The sequence below is a fragment of the Athalia rosae genome, chromosome 2 (assembly GCF_917208135.1).
Source record: "Athalia rosae chromosome 2, iyAthRosa1.1, whole genome shotgun sequence".
Lineage (NCBI taxonomy): Eukaryota > Metazoa > Arthropoda > Insecta > Hymenoptera > Athaliidae > Athalia > Athalia rosae.
The window spans coordinates 19763860-19775280 of record NC_064027.1 but is presented as its reverse complement, the minus strand read 5'-3'; the positions used below and the strand labels follow the sequence as shown (position 1 = coordinate 19775280).

Below are 11421 nucleotides of genomic sequence, written 5' to 3'. Positions count from 1 at the left end.
CTCTATGTAATGTTATCTCAGAAATACGATTCTGTCAACTGATTGTGAGTCAGGCTACGATCAACACTCATCTACATACCTCAATTTTTTCGGTCCTCAGAGCGATAGATTGGCGATAACTTGACCAATTCGAGATGGATCAATTCAGCTTGCAGATTCAGATTCCTCGTCTCAAGTTCAATATATCTATGATTAGAATATACTCCTGAAAAAAATATTTCCGAGACAAAAATCGGAGAAATCAATATGCACTGCAATTGCTAGCGTTACCGTGGAAGCGAACTTTGAAGCGATTTTTCTCCAATACCCGTGCTAGTTTCGCATTTTCAAAACTGAAAATGAGGGTAGAATTGAATTCCTGGGTTATTCAAAGTCGCATGACTTGTTTTTCAATTAAATGAAATCGTCCTTGAAATTAATGAACATTTTATAATTCTACTTATTGTTAATCATAATTTTTTCAAAAATTAAATACATTTGATAGAAAAAAATCACTATCTTGTCATGAGCACTTGTCCAAGCGATTGCTATACTAAGAAATAATAATAATAATAATAATAATAATAATAATAATAATAATAATAATAATAATAATAATAATAATAATAATAATAATAATAATAATAATAATAATAATAATAATAATAATAATAATAATAATAATAATAATAATAATAATAATAATAATAATAATAATAATAATAATAATAATAATAATAATAATAATAATAATAATAATAATAATAATAATATAATATCTAGTAATAGCAATAGTAATAGTAACGCTAATGATATTAATTTTTATCAGAATAATGATGACTGCTCCATATTCGTGTCATCCGAATAATTAGTAATTATTTAATAAACAGGTATTTACAATATTTACAAACTGTGATACAAATTCCAGAAAATAAAGCAACAGCAAAAATCAATCTATTAAACCGTATAGATGAAAGTAGTTTACCTCTACTTCTTGAAAACGATTGCATAGAAATTGAAATACCAAAAAACTTTTTGAATTTCTACGCCATATTTGCGCTTTCTGGTTTATAACCTTGATAAACATTTTGTCCGATATGTTGCATGCCTTGTTGCGGCCTAAGCGGTTTACTAGGTGCAGCTAAAAGTCTGCTCCAAGCTCTGCAAGTTTTTCCTGACCATACCCACATTCCTGAAGTAACGCCGACGACTAGCGAAAGGAACAATCTCAAAAGTACGACTTCAAGTCCAGCTGCTCTGTAAACTGGACCCGGTGAACAATTTTGGGTGGCTCTGCAATCCAGAGCTGCAAGTAACGCGAGCGTTCGCCATCTTGGTCTGACTGAAGATTCGTGCAGAACGCACGCTAGCCCTCCGAGAGCAGGTAAAGCATATAAAAGTGCAAATATTCCCAAGCGAGTCATTAGACGCTCGAGTTTAGTAGCAGAACGACCGGCTAATCGAACCGCACGTCTTACACGGACTAAAGCTAGCCCTGCCACACTCGCAAAAATGCAACCCAATAATAGGAGAATTGCGTGCGGAAGAACTTCAAGCCATAGAGCTGAATCGTCCGATATTTGACAAAGGCCGGTCAACTCGTCGGCCGATACACTGCGCGATAATAAACTACCTGAAATAGAGAAACAGAGAAATAAAAATTAATTATGTTACAATCAATTCATGTAATTTAGGCGGTTATGCAAGAATCTGATTGATTAGACGAAATGCTTTTTATTTGGTGACGTAAAATTATTACCTCCAGTTATCAGGGCTGGTATTCCCCAAGCAGTTGCGTGAAGATATGGTGCAATATTGTGAAGAGCTTCGCTGCTCCACTCATTTCTGGCGCTCAGTAACCAACAGCCACAAAGAACCGCCCACCAGGCGCTGCTGGCCAGTCCAAGATAATGTCTTGCCAGCCACCAAAGTGTACATGGGACGCTCCTGAGTCCATCATTGACCTTTATTTTGGATCGAAAATAACATGAGATACGTAAGCTTCGGAAGAAAATGGCATCGATTTTTGACGATCTCATTTCGATCGTTTTCTTTATCCGCTGTTTCTACTCACCGGTACGTAGCTAATGCCATCGTCCTGCGTGGTGCAACTGAGATTTTCAGCGCCAATCGCACCGCGAATCGTGTAAGCTACCGATAAAAGATTGTAGCAAAGTGCTAAGAAGACGATAGGCCGTTCTGGGTAACGAAATCTCGATGGTTCTACCCAAAATGTTAATAACGTAAATAAGGTCGAGAGGAAACACAACCATGCCCAACCCGTCATCCAACGTTCGGCAAACTTTTTATCTTCTGATCTGTAATATGCGTCCGATCCACAATGAGGTGCGCAAGTGACCTAAATTAAAACAAAAATGAATAAATTATCACAAACATCGTCAATAGAGGATCGAAAAATTCAGCCAAATTGAAAAATTAATATTAGCATAGGGAATCAAATATATTCACCGCTTCAACATCGGGCGTCTGAACAAAATGTGGAGGGCATTGATGATGGATTTGATTTGTTCGAACTGCCGGTAAAATCGTCTGTGCAGACTGGATCGGTTGCATCAGTGCAGGTGGCCATTGTGGTTGAAGAATCGGTGCTGTTTGTAACGAAGGAATTACCTGTGGAACTGCCGGAAGTTCTGCGGATAAGGATTCTTCGGCAAACGGTTGGACGCAAAGCGTAACGGTTTTTCCTGAAATTTGAGAAAATAATCATTCACTTTTTAAAAATCGTATTCGATGTGTGTATATTATATGGGTTCAATATATCTATGCTATTACAATGAATTAATCGGTTTATAGAAAAAGAATTACCGTCGGGAAATCGCTCGCAGTCGAGCATATTAGGCCATGGTAAGCTTAGACTGGATAAAGCGGGCTCGCAATCTCGTCTCACCGATAAACAGAGGGGTTTGCAGGCAGGTATTTGCATCGCGACATGTTCGGAGCAAACTGGCGCAAAAACTGCGCAAAGAAAGAGCCTCAAGTGACGAGAACAATTGTAGTGCACCAATGGCATGAATGCTGCAAGCTGTAACAAAAATCAGTCGGTATTACATAGACGTACATTACATATTGCTCATATCTTAAATAATGTAATAAGAATTTGTCAACACATGACGTTTGAGAATTTTCCGAAATTTTCAGATGGTGGAAGTTCAAGAATTATTATACACACATGGCTGTGACTCTCAGGGAAATTACACTGCCCATCACTCTACTCCACAATAAAAACTTTCCAGATGAAAAAATTTGACCGAATAGCACATTCAATACCATGATTGAATATTGTCATATCGATAAAGCTTTTTGATTTTCAGTGAGAAGTGATCAAGCCGACTGCGATTCCTATAGCACGCCTTATAGATATAAGGATCGTCATCACATACATAGCATAATGAATTTGGTGTTTGTAAACACAATCGGAACCCGAAAAATTTTTCTTCCGAGGATGATAGTCGATGAAATGGAAGTTGAGGCCGCGACGAAGCTGAAAACTGAAGAAAAATCATCCGCCGCAGCTATGAGGAGCTACGGCAAGAAGTCTGAAAAAGATGGCTAAGATAATGAGTCTGGCATCCCATAATTATCCCGCCCATTCTTCCCGCCTCGCGCCGTTCTCGAGTCTGCTGCAGCGCGTCTAAAGCCTAAAGGATAGTCTGAAGAGATGGTTTTGAACCACCACTATACGTATACAGCTATAGATGTACTCCTATACCTTACAGATTCGCCCATTACGACCTCGCGGCGTCCGCTTCCAAATTATACCCTCCAAATTACGTGGTACGCGCGCTGCTGCTGCAGTCCGACAGCCTGAACCAAAAGCAAAAACACGAAACTACCAAAACAGCTCTTACAACGCGCCGATCATCATCATATCTTTTCAGTCATCGGTATTATAAATCCTCCAGGCTACGGGAGCTCCGACGCTATCAAAATTTCCCTGCATCTATTAAACGACCAGCGCTTCGGATATATTTTAAAAAAATATTCCCGATACGTCGGATCTTTACAAAAAATTTTCAAAGCATATTCCCCCAGTCCGATGCTGAAGATAGAAAACAGAGAATACTGCGTCGGATTACATTGGAAGAGAGAATTACTATACACGCGAAGGAGGTAAAGGAGTTAGTGAATAAGGAACTGAAAAACAAAACCACAAAACATGGAAATGAATAAAGTGACTTTTTTCTCTAGTCTGTATAGAATATAAAAAGCAAAACTGGAGATCGTCTCGCGACTGTTTTCAGGTGAGTGCAAAAAGATCAGACGGGATAAAAAGTGGGCATGAGATTGAGGAGAGCGGCAAAGATGGACAGACCGGTGCACCTGAGTGATGTCTGGTCATGGAATAGCAGCGCGGTGTATCGTTTCCTGCGGGCATCGGGAGGAATCATCGGGAATATCTTCGTCTTGGATTGCCGGAGAAAAGGAGCGCACGGCCCGGCCGTGGTGGCTCACCGTGCTGAGGTCTTAAATCTAAGCGCGCTTCGCTCGCGTATATACCTATACCGAACCGGTTTCTGGACTAGAAATCCCCCCCCTTTCTGCCATCGTCTCTTCCTGCCTGCCTTCATTCGGTCGTTCGTTCGTTATTCCCTGTTTCTTTATGGTTTCTTTACCCAGGACTCGAGGCACCGCCTGTAGCCGCCTGCTGTAAGAACCCCGCATGCTGCATTTTATCGCATTTTAAAACGACTGACTGACAAGCGACCTGCGCTGGTGCAGCGCGGCTGAGAGCTCGGAGACAACGAGATGCCTGTCTTCTTTCAGTTCCCTTTACCGATCTTTCCCTTTTTTTCATTTTCTCCCTTTTTCTTATTCTGCTGCTGCTACTTTTTCGATCTTCTTATTATTCTTACTGTTGGGTAGAAAACTCGCCGAGCTCGATCCAGGTTTTTCGTCGATTCGTATTTTATGTTTTAACGATTTCTTTTCAAAATCGGACGCTTTGTCCTTGTCGATATGCGCTTTATAAGTTCACTCGTCGATACTTTCAAAAGCAAAACCGCTTCTCATATAGAAATTCAGTTCGATTCGATTATATCGAGTTGCTCGGTTCGAATTACGTGATTTGTAATTGTTTCAACAAAATAAGACCATCCATCAAATCCCAAAAAGTGGTACCCCTATATTTATACGCGTCCATCTGATTTCCTGATAATCAGCGACAGGCTTTTCACCTTCGCGTGCCTTCGTTTTATGACTCTATTGGTGCAATAACAACGTTGTCACGTAACAAATCATCGTCGTCGCCGGGGTCGCCGTTGTCGCCGTAGTACGTCGCATCAAGGTACGAAATAGGTATGTACTCGATATGGACATTTATGGGTTAATATGTACGTCGATCTACAACGCATGCGATACGTCGTATCAGGCACAATAATACGAATGTTACAATCGTATACAGTTTACATTAAGGTCAAACACAGCAGTCATATATATGAAACGACGCAAGTTTAATCTCTTCGGGGTACCCACAGGGGGTACCACCCATGATAGTAAACTGGTATGACGTTACGAATGGTGTACGCCGTGTATTTTATATAGCAAGAAAAATTATCGATAGCGGTGTTCTTTGATCCATGCGCATTGATTCCGATATCGCGTACACGTGAACAAGCCACCCCATCCCATCCCATTATACTTCAGGTAACGACTGTAGCTAACCACCACCCAGCGCTGCACCAGGCATGCATACTTTAGCAACGTTATCCTTATCGAATTTCCCATATATACGAGTTCGATTCCATCGATGATCTTTACTTATAGATATCTTGTGATTTCACAGATGAAACTTGCGAAACTTTCGGTCCACCGATCCTTGAGTGAGTAAGTGTAGTCAGTTTCTAAAAATTTATACTTCTGGGATAACTATAATTACAATCAAATACTTACTAGGTACAAAAAATATTAATGAGGTAATACCTAGAAGCTCGCGTAGCATGAATGAATGAAAAAAAAAAAAAAAAAAAAAAAGGTACGAAACACACCTGTGTATCGGCTCCATGCATACACGTGATACGGGTATGGCGGAATGACTGAGCCCTGTGAGTGAGGTATTTATGGCTTGGTGCAAGAGTAGAGAGAGGAAGGGAAGGAGGGAGGCAGGAAAAAGATAAGGGGGAGCAACAGCATGTAGTGAAGAGTTGGAAAGGGAGAGAAGAAGGGAGTAACTCTCACTCCCTCAGTTTTATTATCGTAATAACATTAAGGCGGCTCTTTTGAGACCGCTCAAAGAGACGCATGCTCACAAATACAACGATACGACCGACGAGTGCCACCACCGTCACAATCACCATTACCACTACCACCGCTGCACCACCACCACCACCACCACCACCACTATTACTTGTACTTATAGTAAGTTTGTTAGATGTTATTATTACACCATACGTACGTATACGCATTCGAAGTAACATCAGCAGCACAGCTGCAGCTATATGCGGTACAGTGCACTTATATACAATTAACATGGCGGTATACATAGATGCAGTGTTATATTTATAAGCGCAGCTGTATAAGCTACACTAACATAATATGCGTGGAATTACCGGCCTTCGGTATGATACTTGTACGGTTGAATTTGTTTCAACATCGGCTACAACATTTTGTTTAGTTGAGAGAAGTAGATTACTAAATGAATCAAAAATCGCCATCCATTGTGTGCCTCATTTTTTGTTGCTCTTCGAGACGAGTCCTCCTCTATACCTATATTGTCTACACAAATACCTATATCTATGTTCTCGTTTTCAGTGGTCCTCGATGAGCAGTTGAAAATAAGATAATCAACACACAATCTAATTAAGAGTCGAAAACCATCTGATGATCATCTCGTGAGCGACTATTGTTAGAATGAACCATGCGTGATGCAAACGATCAAAAGAAATAGGACGAAGAAAAGAATTACTATAAGAAAAAAGGTGAACGTAAAGTGAAAGATCAGATCATTAACAACTGTGGGATGATGAAGAGGAAGAGAAGCTTTTTATTCTAGATGGTACATGTGGCGATGGTTCACCAAAACTCTAGTCCCGGTTCTCCCTAATTGTAAGAAAAAGAGCTGTCTCCTGTCTCTACTACTTCGCTTGTTTATTCAGAGGCGGTCTTTGATGTTTCTAGAGTGGACGGATATATACACGTCGAAAGGGCTGGCATGTAAGAAGAAGCACCCACGACCATCACCTACACCAGCAATCTTAAAAGAGATCAAAAGCGAAGTATCGTCGTCACATACGATCGTCATATCTTCGTCGCCTCGACTTTTCTCACAACAGCCGTTTGAAGCCTCGATGTTTTTCTTTTTTACGCCATTTTCGTTTATGATTTTTCTGACTCTCCTTTTGCTTCAACTAGTCTTTTTTAAATCATTTATTTTCATTTTATTTTATTCCACCATAAATCACGATTATATGGAAAACATACGTATACGTTTATAGTATAGAGGTAAAACGCAAGATGTTTCGACAGTATTGAAAAAAGAAAAAATATAGCGCGGATGAATTCAAATGAAATGAAATCTCTTAATTGGTAAACCAAGTAGATTCCTTGTAAGACCAAACTTAAGACGATTCAATTTATCAAAACATATCATTTCACGTTCGCTGCACACTTTTTGCACCATAGAGCCCCTCGATGCCATACGTAGGTATATTAATACACCTACGTCCATACAGTGATCGTTATCGCTGTATGATCATATTTTCTATGTAATACGTCCGTGTGTGATGCGGTCGTTATTTTATCAGGGTAATTTTATGGTAGGGAATGGCGGGTGGAGGAGGGTGAAAAAAAATGTTTTACAGAATCGGACTCTCGAGCGGCGCCTTTCATCATCCGCTACACCTTATCGCACTTCGAGCACCACGACGACCACGACGACGACAACGTTATGAACCGACCTATAAATGAACGTGCGCTCGCATCGGTATACATACGAACGCTATGTACCTACTTATGTACCCATTGTGTATGTAATAATATATAGCGATATAAATTAAAATTTCATCGATATTGAAGACGTATACATTTATCGTGGCTCGTACGTTATTGTTATTATTCCGGGTATTCCGAACCGCACAACGTTCGTGTGGCCATTTGATTTTTTTTGGCCTTTATACCTCAGGTCTCAACTCTCTTCCTGACTAGTCGAATGATCAAAAAAATTTGGGTTTCTTTTTTCATGCGTAATTGTATGAAAGGCGTCTACGAGAGGCGGATCGATGCCTCTACCCCCAAAGAAGTTGACGGCTGGCCACTATTCGTTAGTTAGGTGAGGATATTACCCGACAAAAAAAGTAAAACTATATGGAAGTTGACAAAAACGTGGAACGTTAGGAAAGCTGTTGCTGCTGCTACTGCTGTTGCTGCTGCTGCTGTTAGGTTCAGTTTACAGAGATTATCTTTCTGACAGTAGCAGCTGATTGATCGTCCGCCAGATATTATCTGGAATCCAAACCCACGAACTATTATACCCATCCACATACTGTGCTTGTGTACATATGCGTATAAGGTCCACGCATACACACAGGTATGCATACATCATGAAGAGACCACCGATATTCACGTGTTCCAACAGCTATACAAATGTAGCGAACATGATAAAATTACATTCGGCAATCCGCTGACAAAACGATGTTAATTAGGATATCATAATATGCATTATGAAGTCGGAATCAAGTCCGTTTCTGACTAATAGGAAAATAAAAAATTTGCGAAAGAGATAATGGAAGAATAAGGAACAATAATTACAAACGATAACTTACCCCACGTTCGGCTTGGAGCTGGTCTTCGTGCCCCATAAAATTTGGCATAGCCGTAAGGTTGTAACCAAGTCCTCTGCACATTGATACGGTTAACCTTTCGCACTTTGCGTAATTGTTGTTACCACCAGATGAACCCAACGTTCCAGATGAAGATGATAAACCAGTTGTTCCGTGGTTAATTCCCCACGCCATGGTAACGGTTGGTCCTAATGAACCACCGAAAAAGGTGTCTAACAGAGTTGTAGTTACGAGTAGTAGAAAAAATATGTTGGGGTTCATGTTGATGTTCAAAAAGTTGACCCCAAACAGACGATCTCTGTTCACGAAAATTCACTGTTTGGTGACCGTTGTTGTTTTACAGTTTTTTTGGTTTTTTTTCTGGTTTGTTCGGTTCTATAATTTTGAACTAAACCAGATTCGTGAACCGCTCAATCACACAGACGATTCGATGTTCAAAAATTTTTCAAATCCCGAAACACTTTATTGCAGAATTTGCTCACAAAACAGCCGATGACAATAAAGTACAAGTGCTTCATTTTATTGATAGCTATATAAATGATCAATTTATCAATGAAACTCATAGACAGTAAGCAACACAAACTCTTCACTACACAGCGTCGTCATTATCGTCATTGTACTATCAACAGCACAATTCTTCATTTGTTCATTTAAACGATAAAAAGATGTATATACAAAATTCTCACAACTGTAGAGTTTGATTTGAAATTGTTGTATGGTTTTGTTCACTTTTCATCGATCAGATCTGTTATATTTATATTAACAAATAAGCCTTGTTATTAGCGAGACGGTGTAACGTTGATAAATGTTACGTGGATAAAAGATCGATAATTTGCCCCAGGATTGAATAACAAACCGATGTTCGATTGTATACATGCAGCTATCCTCTCTCAGTTTGTTCTCCTCCTACGACACAACCGTCCCGGTGTGATGCACGCACGGTACTGAAGAGACTGAACCACAACGCGTTCTGTTTCATCACCGTAAAGGCCGAGGCAAGGGTAGAACAGTGCAGCCTACCGAAGCAAGGCTGTGTAGGTTTAAGGTATAGGTCCGCAAGGATGTGCATACACCGAAAGTCGAAGTGGCGGACCACGAGTCCCGACGAGATTGAGGTTTTTGTGTAGGTTGTTTTAGTGTGTGTGTGTGTGTGTGTGTGTGTGTGTGCACTTTGTGTTTGCGTGAATACGTCTTATTCGTCAAATTCCGGTCACACTCGGTTTCCGCTCTGCGGTGCCTGTTTAGTTTTTCGGCAAGTTTATACTCACTCGTTTGAAGATCCGAAGATACCGCATGTATAGCCACCGTTTATCCATGTATAGCTGATCAGGCGAAATGCTTGATGATTTTAATGCGGCATCATTATCATTGAAGAAGTCCAAATTACAGGTGACCGAAATTTTCAAAAACAATGAATTCAAATTATTCTGGGGTCGAGATTCGAGAAAAAAAATTGCCACTTCATACATTCGTTTCTATTGGTTTGTAAATTTTTTTGAATGACGGATAACAACCACGGTACGAATAATATAACAAGTTTTGACAAAACAAAATATTCTTATTCATAGACACGAAAAACATCGGTCTCGGCATATCCTACACCGCATAATTTATTAGTTGAAAAATTAATCTTTTCACTTAACGTTACACTTTTAATCTTTACTCTTTACGTATAAAGTTATTATCGACATCATTACAACTGTTATTGTTGCTGTTGTAACAGCTCGATAACAACGAAATGAATTGTCCCCGCTCCCGATCAGATCCCCTTCCTTCGACGCAAATGGCATATATGAGCATGATTACCCATCTGGTGCAGCGGCACGCGGGATATCGCGTTACCTGGGTGCAACAGAAGGGAATCCGACCCCAGTGTTCCTTCAGATCTTTTCTTTTCGATTTATTTATTTATTTTTTGTTTTTCATTTTTTTCCTGTTGGTTCCCTCTCCCTTCTTTTTTTCTTTTCTTTTAATCCTCACCGCATATACCTACCTACCTACTGTGGTGCATAGGTATATTACATCTATGCTTTTATACCCGTACACACATTGAACGTATATTATTGGTATGTGAAGAACAAAATTAGACTGCGTGATCCTTTGTAAGATTTTATCCCTTTTTTTCTTACCTTTTCTTTCGTGTTCTGTTTCTTTCATCATTCTACACATTGAGAGCCAAAAGCTAAAAAGGTGTAATCCACATTTTTTAAGATTTTATGGGTCCAGAAAGTTCAATGTTTCAAATTTTCTTCGAATATTAATAGCTCTATGTTTAATTATACAAGAGTTTTAGCTGCGAAAATTTGAAATAGATCACAGTGAATCGCAGTAAGCAGTGGTAGCATACAACTCTTGTACGTACATACGTACGTAGATGTAAAATATGCGTATTCAAAAAGAAAAAAAAAACGTCTTGTATAATGGGCAATAACGTAGATTGTGATATTCAGTATTAGGTACATAATAAAACTATAAAGGGGCTTTTATATGTACGTGTACAAGCTACGTATAGCTGAAGCCGGGCTTACGTTTACACAAGACATTTTAGTCTGCCGCACAATGCACAGGTATAAAGTTTAATAAGTGAATGGAACAAGAAAAATATGGGGGAAAAAACGAGATGAGAAAAAAACCGGTAGAGGAAGAA

The 11421-nt window shown here is 39.6% G+C and overlaps 1 protein-coding gene and 1 long non-coding RNA gene across 5 annotated transcripts; one reads left to right on the top strand and one right to left on the bottom strand.

The window, feature by feature from the left end:
• Window positions 1-829: 829 nt before the first annotated feature.
• On the bottom strand, window positions 830-11101 carry LOC105683092 (frizzled-9-like). 2 transcript variants are annotated; one of them, XM_012395440.3, is made up of 6 exons: window positions 8757-11101; window positions 2806-3022; window positions 2449-2684; window positions 2054-2338; window positions 1739-1943; window positions 830-1612 (listed from the first exon to the last, which is right to left on the bottom strand). In XM_012395440.3, exons 1-6 carry the CDS (start codon window positions 9033-9035, stop codon window positions 1023-1025), a joined length of 1812 nt encoding a protein of 603 aa, XP_012250863.2. In that variant the 5' UTR covers window positions 9036-11101; the 3' UTR covers window positions 830-1022. The 2 variants fall into 2 exon arrangements, with proteins under 2 accessions (XP_012250863.2, XP_048506748.1); XM_048650791.1 differs by lacking the exon at window positions 8757-11101 and adding an exon at window positions 7229-7929.
• LOC125499986 lies at window positions 4690-7254 on the top strand. Of its 3 annotated transcripts, XR_007277152.1 has the most exons (4): window positions 4690-5295; window positions 5783-6439; window positions 6748-7041; window positions 7114-7254. It is a non-coding gene; the product is annotated as an uncharacterized LOC125499986 (long non-coding RNA). The 3 variants fall into 3 exon arrangements; XR_007277150.1 differs by lacking the exon at window positions 4690-5295 and having other exon boundaries at window positions 5618-6439; XR_007277151.1 differs by lacking the exon at window positions 4690-5295 and having other exon boundaries at window positions 5618-6554.
• Window positions 11102-11421: the final 320 nt, after the last annotated feature.

What these genes read in the sequence shown, in the direction of transcription:
- LOC105683092 (XM_012395440.3), bottom strand. Translation starts at nt 9,035, where the DNA reads ATGAACCCCAACATATTTTTTCTACTACTCGTAACTACAACTCTGTTA. An exon ending in CTGCGAGCGATTTCCCGACG is followed by an intron (nt 2,685 to 2,805) that starts GTAATTCTTTTT and finishes CTCAAATTTCAG; the next exon opens with GAAAAACCGTTACGCTTTGC. An exon ending in AGACGCCCGATGTTGAAGCG is followed by an intron (nt 2,339 to 2,448) that starts GTGAATATATTT and finishes GTTTTAATTTAG; the next exon opens with GTCACTTGCGCACCTCATTG.